Raw genomic sequence first — 18001 nt, forward strand, 5'->3', positions numbered from 1 at the left:
AAGCTTAATTAAATTTTGTAACGTTTCTTAACGCAAAAATTGATTACTGATTTGAATAAAAATGCCTATCAATGAAGCATAATGTTATTCAAATTGTGGCAGAATTTTAATACAGCCTGAAAAGAAAGCGATTATTGATTTCTATCGGCAGTTATAATAATAACGAGATCTATTAAACATAATTCAAATAAATTACAAAATCATGCACATAATACATAATTATTGGGTTTAAGAGTTCATAGTCATTGGTCGACCGCAATGTCGCTGAAGTTACGGTCTATAAACACTTGTAAAACATGCTAAAAATAAGAAGCACTTTGGGAAAGTGACCCTAATTTACAGAACAGAGATCGATACGACTTTAATTTTATTAATTTCAAAAACTCAACAACAGAATTCCAAAGAACTATATTATACAATACAATACAAAAGAAAAATTTAAAATGATCTCTTATCTCCTGGGTCGTAAATTGGGCTCGATTAAATAGAACACAGCGAGATGAAACAAATTTATCAGACAAAATCAATCAATCGAGTTGAAATTAAAATAGGCACTCAGGACCAGAGAAAAAATACCACGCAATAAGCGAAACAATTAGATAAAGTTAGGGCCAATGTTTCCATCTCTCGATAAATTTATTTGGCAAATAAGTACCTGGACAATGATTGGATCAACAATGGTATTCGTGGAATTTATTCGGAGAATAAAGTTATTGAGAAATGAAAAAACTAGGCCTTTCAGTGTTTATATTCCAAATTATCCAGTCAACTGCGATACTGTTTAATTGTCAGGAGTCAGGAGAATGACACGTTACTAGCGAAGAAGTATTGAAGTACATGCCCTCTTTCCGAGTAAAGTAGTGTCATTTTACTGACGTGTTTATATTTTTCCCGATATCGTATAACATTTCAATTGTAATATAGAACTTTTGGTTAATATACCTAATGTGTCAGTGATCTATAGTGCGTAGTTTCAAAAATTCATTACATTTGTTTTATCTTCATTTAAGTGTAGTTTATTAACCAGAAATCATTCATTGCCCTTTGCTTGGGCATCAGACGTTAAGTTTAACAACTCGTTCTCTGCATTCCCGTGACAAATAATTGTGTCATTTGCAAAAAGGGTCCACTTACTGGATGTGCAAGTATTGGATAAATCACTGATGAAAATTAAAAATAGTATGGGTCCGGAATACTGAGCCCTCAATTATTAACGATCCAACTCAGATTATGGAAAACTGGGTAAACGTTCCGACCGGGTGGACTGTGCACTAAGAAATGCATCAATTAATTTTTTATGGACAGATGCCGCTGCTCTCCGCCCACTGTCAAAGATGCAAACTGACAATCGCGCTAGGTTTAAATTTTCGTTAAGTTTTTTTAACCAAAGACTTCCAGGTGAATGGACCTTATTTCCATCTTCACACCTCTAATTCCACTCAAAGGACAAGCACGTGTCAATTTTGAAGGCTGTGCGAATCAATTTATCTTGTAAAGTGGCGACTTTTACCACTAAAATTTTTTAAGAAACAATAAAAGGGGTGTTAATTTTTGACAATCTTAACAATACAGTGCACGAGCTGGAAGGAATTCTTTTACCTTAGTAATCAAGTCGCTGAAAAAATAAATTCCTCCAGATTAGTCCCACGCAGGGTTGAAATATGGACTTTAATTAAAAAAATGCGGTAATAAAAAAGAACACTGATAAATGATGACGTATTTCGTTCTATTATATGATACTCTGTGAATGTGAATATTCCAGTTTGTGGATATGCTAATTTTAAAAAAACGTTTCATTACCAACCTAATGCCTAAATTCTTGTCATATTTGTAATCATTACCCTATTAGCTTCCTAGCGCTACCGTTTTTTGGATATATTTGTAATCATAACCCTATTTTTTCGCTGTTGCCAAGGGAACATAAACAATAGCTCGCGCGTAAGCATTATTCTATTAAGTAATGGAATACGGAATTGAAATAGCATTTGTAGCATTAAACTTTCAATTATTTGAACTTGCGATAGAATGCACCAAAGAACAATAACCTGACCAACAATCCAATAACACCACAAAGGCCTATATAAATAAAGCTGCGGTGGATATAAAAAGTATGTGCACTTTATAAGAGACGGGATTGTTCATGATTGTTCTGCTGCTCTTAGACCAATAAAATCTCATTTTTTTTAAAGAATCAAAGTGCAAGAAATAAATCAATTAAGTCTGATGGCACACCCCATATCGTGTAAAATATTTGAAAATTAGAAGGAGTAATCTTGTATGAATAAATACATAAACAGCGGATACAAACACATTTTTTTTAATTTAAGAATGAAAGTACTGCAATTTCACGTTATTTAACTTAATTTAAACTATTTCATTTATAAATTGTTATTTAATAGAGGTGTGAACGTAAAAAGTGCAAAATACTTTCTCTAATTCTCTGTTTCCCCTTCGTGTTGGTTTTAACAGTATGGTATACTTCCTAATCTTAAATTCATTGCGTACATTCAAAGTTAATGGTTGATTGCAATATAAAAATTCATTAGAAGATAGTAAGTTAAATTACATAATTGTTTTACCTGCTGCTTTTGGTTGATTGACTTAATAAATACCGTTGCAAGAATGATTAAGCGGAATTAAATTTAATATCGATCTACTTTTAAATCAAGCACATCGGTTACCTAATTTGCTTCATTTGCTCCAATAAGGCAGGTACATTTGCAAAGTCGTAACGAGATTCACTTTGAATGTATACGATCGAAATTAGAAAAAAATTATCCCAAACGCACACTTTTAAGTCATATGCACAGACTCACAGTCTATATGGGTATATTGCTACCAGCTTATTTTTTACTCGTAGGTATATTGTTACACTGCGGCTTTCAACAAAAATCTCAAGCCCACTATTTTACCTAAATTCATGTATCTGTTCTTAAACCGCTCTTTACAATGTAATCAGTATAAACTCTAAAAATTCAAGAGAACGTTTCCAATTACTCATTAAAGAAATGAACCCCCATCCATATCACGGTGGTTGGTCAGTGAGCCTTTACTTAATATAAGTCTCATCTAAAATGTTAAGTATAGAATTCGTGTGTGAGAAAAACAACAATTTGTTAAGGGGCGCCATCCCTTTCTACATCATCCATTACCATTTCCTATTCTACCATATTAGGTATACCAAACCATGATACAAATGTTTGTACCGTATATCAAATAATGAATGTAATTAATTGTGCACTTTGCCAGATGCACGTTGCACACTGTAAATAGTGAAATATGACCTTAATACCTAGCGTGTTTTAACGGATTGTCGTTCTCTGTACAGTACTTGGCGTATACCACTAGACTTATTAAAAAGTTAGAAGGACTTCAAGAAAATAATTGTAGCTATATGTGATTCATACCAAGGTCTAGTTATTATCGTTCCACTACAATGAAAATTAATATAAATGCCGTTACTGTCTACACTCTACACTTTCATATAGGTACAATGTTCTCGTAAGTCGTAGGATATAGCACAGTCATTGCTCTATGATTGCCAACCCTCGTGATTGATTTTCACCAAAGTTACCTTGACGCCCTCTCACGGCTAATTACATGCTGTAAAATTTCGGTTTAGCAAACAATAGATACTTCAAAGAAATACTGAAACATAACCGATTATTAAGTTGTCAGTTAGTGTCAATCGCGAGGAGATAAATGGCTATTTCCATGTCGGGAACATTTATCTTAGGGGTAAAGGCTATTATTAGGTGGACAATCGCGAGATTAGCATAGAATCGCTGTACGTTGCGTCCTAGACCTAATTGAAACCTGTTCAACATAATTCTCTTGTAATTATTATCTTAAAGGTAGAATTTGCACATTACATTCTGCGAGGGAGAGAATGATACACACGCAGCTTTTTTATTTCTCCCTTTTTTGGATTTTTCGAATTGCATAATCTCATCCAAAGATGCCCAATAACTACTACTTCTCTTACACAAATTACAAACAACATGATGACCAGATTGGAAGTTTGAAATTGACATTCCGGATAGGTCTAACACTTTTATTACAATGTCAAACCAAATGAGAGATTTCTACACATAGGTAGTACTGTAGAAGTTTTGACCTGTATCATATAAGATTTTCTATCAAATTTCCATATTTAAGCAATCTTATACATATACTTGTACCTGCTATTATTGTGGCGAATATTCCAGTGCAACATCGGGGCGCCATCAAGGCGCCATTAAACGGATAAACAATTAAACGCATTCTTTCCGGTAAATATGATGTGTTTATTTGAGAATATTCTAGAAATTGTATCGTGTTTAATCGACGCCGAAGCGATTCGCATTCGTGTTATCAATCTACATATTATAAATTTGAGTAAAAGTTAGCGATAAATAATAATTAACTGTTATAAGTCAATTTAAGGACTATTATAAATTTATTAATAATTGATTGTACATAAATATATCACGTAATTTAATTTATTTCATACTATCTAGTAATCGCCGCTTTCCCAGACTGATTTGAGTCTGGTAAATCGTATTTTACCAGACTGAAAATTTTTACCAGACTGGAAATTTTGCCTAGCAACCGCAACTGACATCCATCTAAACGTATGCATTGATATTTGTCAAACTACTGTCAGATCAAACAAATCAAGTGATCGACTTTTGCTTTTATTTTAATGTGTACCTACAACATTCTAATCAAAATGGTATTTTAATAGAAATAGAGCAGTATGAAATAAAATGTTTTACATTATTTGTATGTTAAATCAGTTAATGTTACTCGTTTCGAAATTCATGCCTCAGCTACGCTTCGGCAGTAAACATCTCACTCGTTAACGTAAACCTTGATTTACCATACTCATATGTAAATAACTATTACGTTACGTTATGTTGTAAACCAAAGTTTTTTCAAAACTTAACCGTGCATTCAATTTTAATACAAAAAATTCCATTCCTTAACCCAGATATAAAAACATATGATAAGCGGTCCTTATAGGTACGGACATTAAAACTGCATCTATAAATTTCAACATATAAAGTACGGTACGGACCGTATTTTACGCATTTTTAATAGAGAATCGCACATAAGTTATCGGAATCGCCGGAAGAAATTCAGTTTAGTCTGAAAATGTCGTCGTGCGGTGAAGTAATAGACTTCGTTCTGGAACAAGAAAAGTTAAAAAAAGACTGGGCTGGGAAGAATAAACCTCTAAAGCAACTCTAAAAAAACAACAGAACCTATGTGCTCTTTCTGACGGGATCATTGGATGTGGTATTGTTTATTTTTTATATTTATTACACCCATCGAGATACAAATGAAATATAAACCGTCACCCTACACAGTATTCAACATTAACTTAAGTTACACAAAATTGTACGAGTAAGTAGGTATATGTATGTTTGTCTACTCCACTAAGGTCCACTTTTTTGATCACAGCACATAATTAGTTTTCCTCCCAACATTCGCCCCATGTTAAAACCTTGTCTTTATTTAGTGAGCAGAACACGTTATTGATGCCCCACCACGCGACGAATTTTTCGATAAGAGTCTTTCGATCTGTACCATGCAAGTTCCGTGATTATTCTTTTCCTAATTCGGGTAGTAAATATGTCTTTAAAGTTTGGTGTGCGTTTGTCGTTTTCTATGTCTTTAATTGTAATATTATAAATGGTACTTTTTGCAAAAGATATTAGAAAATTTGCTAAGGTTTCGGTTTCCTTTTTTCCTCTTATTCCGCTAATGACCATGCAAAGTGTGGTTGTCCTAGGATAGAGAAGAGCGTCACAAGTTCGTCGAACCAACTGCCAAATTCCTTGGACCTGTGGGCATTTTATTACCATATGCATCGCGTCGCATCTGGGTTTCAAGCAATAGTGGCATGCGTCAGTAGCCTTTAGCTTGGCATGATGTAAAAAAAATCGGATCTGCTAGCCGGTTCTTGGCAAACCTCCATGCGACGTCCGATGATTGTCCAGACGTGAGGGTGTTGAAGAAAGAGATCCAGTACGTTGTACTTCCCGTCCAATAGTTATACGAAACGTAGTTGTCTGGCAGTTTAAAATACGATGTTGTTAGTTGATGTTGAAGTAGTCTCCTGGTAGTGTCATTTAGATGGTACTCCTTGCCGAGGTAAGTAAATGTGAATTCACCCATTTCGGTACTATGGCTTTGGTCTGACGACCATTCATCTATTGTAGCTTTAATCCTACGATACTGGTTTATAAGATCGTCTTGGAGATGAATCGAGCAAGGTGCCAGTCGAGATCTTATAACATTTTCTTCTAACCATATGCCCATATTTTTAAAGTCCTTGACTGTTACGAACCCCTTTGTATGCCAGTGGCTTGCGAAAAGCGGTGGAACGGTACGTGAAACCAATCGAGAATCTATTGTTGGAACATTAATTAGATCGATTTTGTCAACTGACACAGAGGACTTTTGCATCACATCGATTACATCTACAACTAGTTGTGATAGTTCCCTTTGGTATTCTGTTATTCAGAAAAAACCACTGCCAAGTTAAGCCCAACGAATCGGCTAGCTTTAAGCTATACTCTAAAACAGCTTTCCAAGGTGGGTCTGCGCTCCCGTCGACGAATTTCTTGGCGAACCTAATTCGCATACTGCTGACTTTAGATGGAATGTGAATCATACCAAACCCTCCCTTGCTGATCGGCAAACATAGGTGTTGTTGGGTGGTCCAATGCTTTCTTTTCCAAAAGAAGTCGACGATTTTTGTTTGTAGGCTGAGTTGTTGCTGCAGTGTGATGGGTATGCACTGCAACGTGTGCCATAGTTTCGGAACCACGTACTGGTAATACCATTTTCTTTCCTGTTGTGGATAAGGAGGGTAACATACGCTTCCATTTGGACAGTGATGTATCTAACGACGTTGCCACAGAATTGAAAGCGTATATCGAATCTTCGGATTGATCATTAGATAAGCTGATTCCCAATACCTTTATTCTATTGGACCATTCAATACCGAGTGGTGCGTCCGTTCTCCCTTTCCAAGATCCTCCCCAAAACCCTTTACATTTTGTTAAATTTAGCTCCGATCCCGAATTGTCAGCGTACATTTTATAACAGACCTTAAGTGACCGGAAAACTTCGTCTTGTGAGGTAAATACTGATACGTCATCCGCGTACGCACTTAGTGTTAAGTGGACTTTGGGTGAGGTGGGGAGTGTGAATCCTTTAAGGTATTTTCTGGTTAAGGCTAGGAATGGCTCAATAGAAATTGTAAACAGTGGCCCTGACAGGGGGCAGCCTTGTCTTACACCGGTTTCAAATTTAATAGAACTTGTTAAAGCAGCGCCCAGTCTTGCGTGACTAAGAGCCTTTGCATATAAAAGCTTAACCGCCTTAATGAAGAACGCTCCTACATTGATTTTCTCAAGTACTAAAAATAAGTATTTGTGTGAGATCTTATCGAACGCTGACTTTTGATCTAAGTTGATAATCGCTAGTGGAACATTTTGTTGATTTGCATGTTGTATTAACTCTCGTTGCAAATGAATAGAGTCATACATAGAGCGATTTGTCACCGAATAGCTTTGGTCTGGATGAATTATCTTCGTAAGTACTGTTGTTAGTCTTATGGACAAAACTTTTGCGAGTATCTTATAATCCGTGCACAATAAGGAAACAGGTCGCCAGTTTCTTAAGTCTAATAGGTCTCCTTTCTTGGGCATTAACGAAATGACTGCTTTCCTCATGGAGTGTGTAGGTCAACTGTACAAAGTTTGAACCGAATCTGCCTAAGAGTTTGGCAGTTATCGTGTTCACGGACGCACAGACGGATAAACGGACACCATCTACTCTCGTATAATAAAGCTTCGCTTTCGAGTTCGCTTTGCTCTGCCGCTGATAAATGCCGATGATACCGCGACAAGTCCCTACCTAGGTACATCGCACACACGTCGGTATGGGCATGCACGGTACGCATCGGGCGGATTTTAATTCTTGTTTCTCAATTTGCGCCGGATTTTTAAAATCCGATTGGTACTGTCCGCACGCTGCTGCATTTCATTCCATTTCACTATTTTTATTTTGGGAGGGATTAATTCAAAGTTCACCCTTCAAAGAAATAGGACTAACAAACTTATACCTAATGCTTGGCACACGATGGAAATACGATTTTTTTAGTAGAAATAATACAATTTTAAACATTTTGTTTCTCGGGTCCCACATTCAAAAAGACCACACGCCATTTACTTATAGCATAATTTTTCATGATAGTGCATGGATCTATAATGAATTACCTTGTTACGCTTTAGATAAATTAAAAGGTACCTACTTGTGCCACTATGCTTAGCGATTTCCTTGGTAAAATGGAATTGCATATTATACAGAAACAAATTAATCGAATTAACTACTTAATTACCTTAAAAAATTTGTAAAAAGATGATTGAGCAATAATTATATGAAAGAAACGATTAAACGTTGCCTAATTTGGATTTAATATAGTGACGAACGTATAAATTTGCAAGGTTAATAGACCCTGTTTCCTTCAATTTAACGGCACCATGATTTGCCGTCTAATTCTTAGCTATGGCAATGGCACGTGCCACTACTGTTAAACAAGCATTAGGCACGATGTACAAAATTTCAAAATTGTAACTGTAGCTAAGTATTTTTGTATTCGACCGATCCATAATAGTTATCTTTCATTTCAGGAAGTATAAAAACGTCCATCTTGGCCGGTTCAAAATTTAACGTGTCCTGGCACTTAGGATATCCACATAAAGTAAGTTTATCGAGCTTGGCTTGCACCTACTAAAGATCTTTTCGACGTAGGGTGGTTTCAAAATACAACTCCTCGATCACTTAGAGAGACCAGTATTAGATTTAACGCCAACTATTCAAGGATCTGAATTCGTGTCGAGTGACGCGACGTACGTTTTCTTTTAATTGTAGATGCCGTGTTCATTTTTATCTAATTATTTTAGGGCTCAGTCATATCAAGTACAACTACCAAGTGACTATAATTGCAATGATTGTACATTACGACTTATACGTCAAGCGCTGGAGTGGTCCAATAACTATAAGTTCTGGTCGTGTGCCGACGTAGACATTAAACCACGTAAGTAATTTATGTTCAAAATAATTAAGCAATTAGAAATGAATATTGTTAAAGGAAAAGAATACAGAGAAACATGCAGCGGGCACGGTAGATATTTGTTAGGGCGATGCAAATGTGATAGATTGTATTATGGTGATCGCTGCCAATTTAGAGACGAGTGCTGGGAAAACAGTGATTGTGGCGAACATGGAAAATGTATCGATATAAAAGCAACAAGCGCCCCACGACAACAATGTTATTGTGAACTGGGGTGGTTCGGTCCAGGATGTAATAAACGTAAGACTGACTTACTTGTAAATTTGTGATTACAGTCACTTTTTTCCAGGATCGGCAGTAAAAAACACCGATATTGATTTTGGTTTATATACAGAAAAGAAACTCAGCGACACATTCCGCCTATATTGGCGAATATTAAAAGAACACAAAGAAATCGAAGTTGTTATGGTTGTTAATGGTACTGGATACGCAGCCTTAGGCTGGCGACCTCGTTCATTAACTACCAGCTGTAAAAATTTCCCGGCAATTGGCCCATCGGCTCAAGAGGCAAAAAGCAGTAAACCAGAACCAACCACGGAACCCGAACCCAGTAGCGAGCCTGCACCAAACCCGGAACCAGAACCTAAGAGTCAACCGGAACCAACACCTGAACCGAAAACGGAACCTGAACCGGAGCCATCTGCAACGGCAGAACCAGAACCTACGACCACGCTAAAACCAAAATATCGCAAATCGTTGTACTCGCGTCGATCTGCCTCGCCGTCACCAAGGGTACTCACAACTTACGATAGTGGGGATGTCGTGGAGACAAGTATTTCGTACAAAGTCAGCGCGATTCAAGGTACTGATTTAAAGTATGTAATAAAGGTTTACCTAATTGAAGTGTATTTTAGGACGTAGAAAACGCAGTGATGACAGTAAGTGATTTGTAGTTTTCGCATGGAAAATAGATTAGTGGAGTTATGAGTAAAGATTTGCGTATAGATGATGGATCACGATTAAATATATCGCTTTGTACAATTTGTGATATTAGAATTACTAACGGTGGCTGGTGTTTTCCCTATTTAGAAACACTAGCGGGACCTACTTCGGCACTGGAACCGCATGGCGAGCACATTAGCGCATCAAGCACCTCACCGCTCACACAACCTAAACCTGAACCCGAACCCAAGTCCGAACCCGAACCAACATCTGAACCTGAACCTAAGTCTGAACCTGAACCAAAATCTGAGCCCGAACCCAAATCCGAGCCCGAGCCGAAATCTGAACCTGAGCCCAAGTCCGAACCGGAACCTAAATCTGAGCCGGAACCCAAATCTGAGCCGGAACCTAAAGCAAAACTAATAAAAACACATTCCGGTTTATTAAATGCACCCACTGCAACTGAAGGTATGGTAGAATTACGTTTTAGTAGTTAGTTTAGTAGGTTTGGAATACTTTTGCCTGTACATTTATAAGCCGCAAATATGTAAATGATTCAAATTTACACAGCCAAACAACAAGAACAGCTAAATCCGTACACACCTAGGCACGATTTCAATGCAATGGACTGCACGGACATAATAATCGGGTCCGCGAGGAATACGTCAAATCGCATTGCAGATTACTACACCAGAGATCGATCTACGCCTAGGATGGACAACTTTTGGGGTGGGAAAAACGATTTGACGGCGGCCATGGCGTTTGAAAAGGATGGTGTTACGACTATTTTGTTTAGAAAAAAACTGGAAGCTCAAGAGCCCTCGGATCACTCTATCGTTAATGAACTTATGCACGTAATATGGGCGCAAGGTCAGGAGAAGGGAAAATACGTTCACATACCAAAGTCTGGGGTTGAAACGGCGAACGCAACCGATAAAGAGTTTTACAAGGAAGATGAGTTGAAGTATCACGGACATGGCGCTCAAAGAGGATTTACTACAATAAATTTCTTTGGTAATATTGTAGTATGTGTAGAGGTCCAATTTCAATTGGGTTTTAGAGGAGAAGAAGCAAGCGAGTGCAGGTGAAACAATTTCGTCGACAACTGAAGTGACATCATATTGTGGCGGTGAATGGAGAACACCGCGCAGCTGTAGTTTAGATAATAACACTTGTGACTATGCAGCTAAATGGGAATATTTGCCGAGGGGGGATGAGATACGTTTCACAATAACCACCAAACACACCGACGCGTGGACGGGTATCGGATTCTCAAATGACGAAAAAATGGTAATTTTGGATCAACTTGAAGCGCGCTAAAGTAAATTTTTAGTCTCAAACTGACGCGGTTCTGGGCTGGGTTGATAAGACAGGTCGTCCGTTTTTAATGGACGTTTGGCTGAACGGATATACACAACCTCTGTTGGATTCCTCGCAAGGAATCTATAATACTAGTGGAAGAATTGTGGATGGTGTTACTGTGTTGTCTTTCGTACGGAAACGTATTTCGAAAGATCCAAAGGTTGTGGTCCAAATGATTATTACTAACTAATTAATGTTATTCCATCCTAGGATCTGTCATTTACTGACGACCACTGCCTATTTATGATGTTCCCTGTTCGTGGGGGTGATTTCAACAGTGTTAATAAGAAAATTCGTAAGCACGAGGTTGTGCCTGTTACGTCTCTTGATCGGATTTGCATTACATCATGTGGAAATGGTATGTACAACATGAGATTCGAGATTACATTATTCAAAGGAAATCGCATAATTGTGTAATCTAAAATAACATTACAGATTATTTAGATGAAGACATGGAGGCCACACCAGAGCCACCATTCTTAGGGTATAATATGCAGGTAAAGATTGTTAACTTGGGCGAAAATTTCCATGCTCCGGAACCGGGTAGTATTCAATACGAAGAACTATCAAATACAATTTCTGACAATATCAAGCCGTTATTTAGCAGTCTTCCTAGCTATAAGCGGCTGGTTATCGAAAATTTGAAAGGGTAAGTGAAGACGAATTTGACTCAAAACCTCAGTGACTCGTGTTGGAACTGACAATACCAGTACCAAGACCCTGACCGCTCAAATGAAGGGTGATGGTCTTACGAATCTAAAGACCCTAGGAACAGTTTTCGAGAACGGATAATTGCTGAAGAATGCCTAGCTTCTGTTGTTCTTTTTCACGTTTTGTTCTCGCCACTCGCGCTTACTTCAACCCACTTCATCAGGTTTCTTTCACACCTACTTTAGATCTCCTACACACCTTTTTAAAGTCAAAGCCTTCCTCGTACACATATCCATATTCCATCTCTGTTTCATGTGCTTCACATCTCGTTCACAGTTTATTCATACTTCCATCTCGTTTGCACCTCTTTCGCCGCCTTCGCGACTTCTCCACGCCGTAACTTTTTTTACGTTTCTCTCACGCTCAATAAGGCCAAAATGTGTAGTTACGCCATCGGTGGGAGAGATTTTCAAGTAGGTATACGGTACTACAGTATATGGGTACTCTGGTACAATCATTAAATTAAATGAAATTTGGTTGTTTCGCCCATTTGGGGACAATAGAAAGGGCGTAGGAAACACATCATACAAATTTACTACTTTTATTTTTTTTCGGAAACCTGACCATTTCTTTACTTTAAACGCATAGATCAAATTGTATGTATCCTATGCAAGACATATATATTAAAAATTTGTCCAATGCTATGCCTACCCCAAGAAGAATATCTTTTCTGCTTCTGAACGTGAAAAAAAGGTTATGCGAATAGAGACCATTCTCCAACGACCTTGACGAACATTATTTGAAACGAATTCAAAAAGAAACGCGCTACGAAGGCTGAAACCTCTCCCATTTAAAATAAAAAAGTCACTGAGATTTTGATCTGTACTTCTACCTACGCAAAATGGGCAATAAACAATTGATATTTAACACAGCAATGACCAAAATATCGTAGCAGTATTAAATTTACATTTGGATAAGGCCATAGCAGAAAAAGGACGATCTCTATCAGAAACTGATGATCAAGATAATGCGGTTAAAGCCCTACTGCAAGATAGTGTTAAAACTGGAAGAGTAGGTGCTCTAATGGTAGATCCTGCGTTTTTCGTTTTTTCATCGGACAGTGGTGAGTAAAAGATCATTTTGAAAAGGCTTCAACTACAGCATTGTTCCAGTAACTTCCAATTCTATTCCGAGAGCATCGGAAGAACAAAACCATTTCTTCAGTTTGTCGGGAACCAAGTTATATATTGTCCTTGGATGTTTAGCTGCATTGGTCTTATTGGCACTCATACAAGCCAGCTGTACAATTTACAAGACGACGAGAAAATCGAAATCTAGTCATAAGGTAAAACTTAATCGTAATACATTTATCTTCTTTCATTGGATAAAAATCGGCATTATAATCCAGGGTATTTCAGCTAACATCGTAATCAGTTTTTAATAATGTTTTTGCCTAATTGCTTTATGTATATATGTATTGCCTATTAATTGCTTGCATACACTTTCTTAGCGAGTATACAATGTGCAGCATGATCCCATTTATTACCTGCAAAATTACCAAGGATCTGACATGCTTCCCCACTGGGCCGTCTCACCACCTGAGCGTTCTAGACAATGGTAACCTCACCACACTGTAGGCCTGGTGGGGTAAGTGTTCTACATTTTTAGCAGCTACTTTGGGAGTGGTACCTAATATATGGAGCGTTTATCTTCCGCTGAATGCACAATTTTCAATACATATGCACAACAGCAATGTAGCGATGAAACTCCACGTCAGGTGTCTACACAGAATATTGTTTTAGGATCATCTACTGCAAAATTCAGCATGGAAGGATTATTCAACAGCAAATACGAATTACGCTTTTGACACCTTTGAAAGTCAGGAAAAACCAGCGAACGGACACAATCGCAGTGAAACCCTACCAAGCAAGAACCATCCACGTGGTGGACGACCACAGACGCGCCCACCTAGTGTACCACTGTACGGTCCAACACAGATGGGCGACACGAGGTCGTTACAAAGACCACGTGGAGGTTATCCACCCAGTCACTTGGAACGCAGCACACTTTCTCTACCTAGAACAACATACGATCGACACCGCGCACCTCCAGACATGCAGCCAGATTTCTACTTCATGCCTTCCCAAAGGAAATATTCGGGAGAGGTAGTACGAGTTTACGTTGACTACAATAACAAATCGAAGTGAAAACTGAACGGTCTAATTAAATAATTTCAGTGACTGTTATGTGCTGTGTAGAAACTAAAGTTGGTGGACCTCCGTTCCGTTTTATACAATAATAGAAGAGACTGAATACGTCCTTGCGTGCCCTAAAAGTACCTCGTGGTTCGCCCAAAGTTTCACTGACTGTATATACCTCCGAAACAAAATAAGGGCCTTACAAAAAATTATTCATACTAACGTAGTTTTAAAATTTAGTATAATTTCAATTTGTAAATAATACTGTTTAATTAAGCTGTAAAATGTGTACCTTCGAGCATTAGACTAATTGAAATCATTTTTTAATGTTACATTACATTATTCAAGTCCATATCTTATTATTGTACCAAAGTATTTAAAAATAGCTACCCTAAGTCAATCGAAATAGAATGAATAGGTCCGGGACGAACAGTGTTATTCAATACATTTAGAAGCCAAATAAACGCTTTATTTATTTTTACTCTATAAAACCCCTTTGTTGGATTAAACCTTACAACTTTTCTTTGTAAATATTTTGAAATAATCTTATAGAACGAAACTTGTACTAATTTGTGTACATTTTTTTAAATAAATTGTATAGATTAAATAATTTACATAATACCCTCCCGTTACCGTACTACCCTTATTCATGCATATAATCCATCAGCAAAATTCTCTGAGTGCCAGGAAATTGTCATTATTCTCCTGCAGAGGGGGTGACGTTAAACTTCTTAGGAGCGCCAGAGCCCTTATCATGCCACTGCATCGACTCTTTGTTTTTGATTCAGGATCATAATGATGAACCATGGGTTCATCTCCAGTGACACACATTTCGAATGCACTAACCTTTGTCTTCCCAAGGTACCCATCTTGTGTAAAATTCTGAAAACCGTGGTTTCTGGAACTCCTTGTGAAACTTCTAGTTGTCGCTTCTTTAGTATCGCATCCTCCAGTACCAAACACTTGGTTTTTTCAACAACATCTGAAGTGATCACCACTACAAGGCGTTCTAGACGGGGATCATCATCCAGTGATTCTCGACCGTGTTTAAACAATTCTGACCACTCGCAAATAGTTGATTTAGGAAGACAGTCATCCCCGTATACAGCCAACATTTTTTCAAGAATAATTTTTGTTTTCCTTGTGTAGTAGGGATGTGATCCTAATTTGGGGTTTGCCAAACATCGAGTTCATGATGAGAGATGTGAACGTCAAATTTTAAGACCTCGCCGTGACCTTAAACGTAGGTAAGGGTTACTTTAGTTGTTGAAATATAAAAGGTTATAGTCAACTTCCTTTTAAATTCTGCAAATTGTGTGCGAAAGTACCACATAGTTCCATTTTCGCTGACTGAAACAGGAATTGGGTAAGTACCCAAAGCCGCGCACCTTCTGGGTGGACGCTCTTGATCCTTGGACCTCCAGACGAAAAAGAGAACACCTCGTTCAAACTCGTATTGTATCCAAATATGTGAACCACTCTAAGTGCTCATTTTGCGGACCGCATTCCTCTCCCAGCACAGCCAAACAATCCCAAAATTCATAGTACAAACAATGCAAACCCTTAAATCATTGATTAGTCGCCTTTTACGACATGCAGTATCTCTGCAGTAGGGTTATTCTTGCCCGCCCCTACGCGGGTATGAAGAAAAAACTAAAATGAACTGTCCTTTCTAACGCAAAAAAACTACTTATAATATGCGAACGAGGCACGGGACGAAAACTGTATGGCGAATTTACCGACAGGCATCCATAGTACACGTTTTAAGGCCTCGGGCGTAAATGAGAAAGCTTCTAAAAAAGGGTCATGTCCTGAAATTAACTTGTGTCTTTCCAGTAGTGCTAGACCATTTCCATAGCTTTCCCGGTCTTTTCGAGAGCTTTTTTAGTTTATGCCAGAGCAAGTGATTTCCACGGATACGTGCGCATATAGCGAGAAAGCTTCTAAAACACTTGGAAACATATGGAAGACCCAAGGAAAGGTTTAAAGGACATTCAATTGCACTGTAATAGTATATTACGTAACGAGTGTTGAAAGCGATACTTTTCACACGAGATGTGAAGTTTGCCATACGAGGCGACGCCGAGTGTGGGAATCACACGAGTGTGAAAAGTGGCTTTCAAACGAGTCATGTACACTATTTTCCATATCCCTTTGAAGGTTATCGATGCTTTCCCAAGCTTTCTAATACCTTATCCCAGGGCGGCTGGGCATTTTCCGAATATTTCTAGGTACTTTGAAAAGTTAGGTAGGTATGTGCCAAGAAAAGCTTGAAGAGGGCCTAGATAAAACCTTTGAATATAAAATATTATATTCAAAGATAAAACTGAAAAGGACCTAACACTCTTGGAAGGCGATAGAATGCTCTGGTGAGACTATATAAAAATCAGGCAAGCTCCTATAGTAAGTTCTAAAAACTGTCTACCGCCTTTTGCTGATAAGCCTTTAGATAGTTTGGAAGAAACCATTTATACAATTTGAGGGATTGCATAAGTACTTTCTAGATATTTCGTAGGCCTTACTTGCACTTTACAAAGCAAGAAGAGCCAAGGAAGCTCTAGAAAAGGTGTATAACGCTCCAACAGAGTATTAATACCGCGAAACTGATCCAGGGAGCTTTGGAAACAATCATCAAGGTGCTTGATCGATTTAAACAAACCTTAGTTATCTTTATAAACAATCTCAAAAGTCCTGATTAGAACATGGGAAACGTTTAAAAGCGCCTTATTGAAGCCTTTTCTAGACGATTCTTGACTCACCTGTCTAGAAAGGATCTAGGAAGTTCTCAAAAAGGCTTAGAAGCTTCTCAAGAACTCTACAAGTAAGCCAAAAGGGCCATACAGATCACTTGTGGCACTTTTCCAGAGCATTGCAACGCTCCTCTAGCTCTGGAAAAAAGAGAAAGTCAGGGAAAGCAAGTGTCCGAAACGTTCTGAAAAGGACCTTGAAAGTCGTGGAAATCGCCTTGACACTTCTGGAAAGGCGCAAGGAATGCTTTGGAAAGCACTTATTTAGAAAAACCCTGCGGAACTCTCTGTGGCTTTCATGTGGTCTCCATCAGAGTCCCTTAAGTGGCGTCTCCAAACCATAGGGATAATTTACAAAGCAGTAGACTTTCTAACGCCTTCTAGGCGAAATCCAAAAAAGTTTTTCTAAAGTTCTACACCAGCACGAACCGCAAGAGTTCAAATTTCAGAAAACCTCGCGAGTCTTCTGACTGGTGAAGCGCGGCGCGAGGTCGAACTGACAAGGCGAACCAGTTCTGCAGGCGGACAGTCGGTTGTTTCTTGAAGCGTAATCGAAGCAGGAATTGGTTTGCAGAGGTCAGAGCTCTGCTTTTAAGCGTTTGCGGCCAGGGGCGCTACGCTATCAGCGGTTGGCCGTTTTGACCAATGAGGGTGCAGCAGCAGCACGTTTTAATTTGCTACTGGATGTGCAGGCGGCGCGTCCCCACAATGGGTTGGAAATGCTTGGACGAGGGAGATACAAAGCAGCCCAAAAAGTGGAGACGAAGTTGAAGAGACTGACTAACACCTTTGGAAGGCTATATGAAGCTCTGGAACGATCGCGGAATGTTCTAACAAATTTTCCATTAGTTATTGCTAAAGTCATTTATAATCCTCTAGAAACAGTTTAAAAGACTTTCTAGTGTTCGCTCAAATTGATTTTCGGGAATTGTTTTAACACTTTTAAAATTTTTTTTCTTTCAATTTTATTTTCCTAAAACCCAGCTACAAAGTGACACGACCTTTAATTTTACCTTCAGTAGGTAATCGCC

General features: G+C 38.2%; 1 protein-coding gene across 7 annotated transcripts in view; it reads left to right on the forward strand.

Annotated features, from left to right (window-relative positions):
• Positions 1–14709, forward strand: part of LOC116174313 — a 56695-nt gene extending 41986 nt beyond the window's left edge. For 3 of the 7 annotated variants that reach the window (XM_031492215.1, XM_031492224.1, XM_031492231.1), the window contains 15 exons: positions 8688–8758; positions 8809–8906; positions 8961–9094; positions 9149–9370; positions 9420–9932; positions 9985–10008; positions 10160–10480; positions 10583–11026; positions 11073–11302; positions 11346–11534; positions 11585–11732; positions 11810–12023; positions 12958–13148; positions 13198–13370; positions 13828–14709. In XM_031492215.1, coding sequence (XP_031348075.1) covers positions 8688–8758; positions 8809–8906; positions 8961–9094; positions 9149–9370; positions 9420–9932; positions 9985–10008; positions 10160–10480; positions 10583–11026; positions 11073–11302; positions 11346–11534; positions 11585–11732; positions 11810–12023; positions 12958–13148; positions 13198–13370; positions 13828–14232 — 3377 coding nt within the window. In that variant the 3' untranslated portion in view covers positions 14233–14709. Of the gene's footprint in view, positions 1–8687; positions 8759–8808; positions 8907–8960; positions 9095–9148; positions 9371–9419; positions 9933–9984; positions 10009–10159; positions 10481–10582; positions 11027–11072; positions 11303–11345; positions 11535–11584; positions 11733–11809; positions 12024–12957; positions 13149–13197; positions 13371–13535; positions 13673–13827 lie in introns of all 7 variants that reach the window. The other 4 variants (XM_031492253.1, XM_031492246.1, XM_031492239.1 and 1 more) reach the window with 4 other exon arrangements.
• The last annotated feature ends 3292 nt before the right edge of the window (positions 14710–18001 follow it).

Source organism: Photinus pyralis, unplaced genomic scaffold, assembly GCF_008802855.1.
Source record: "Photinus pyralis isolate 1611_PpyrPB1 unplaced genomic scaffold, Ppyr1.3 Ppyr1.4_LG1, whole genome shotgun sequence".
NCBI classification, from domain to species: Eukaryota; Metazoa; Arthropoda; class Insecta; order Coleoptera; family Lampyridae; genus Photinus; species Photinus pyralis.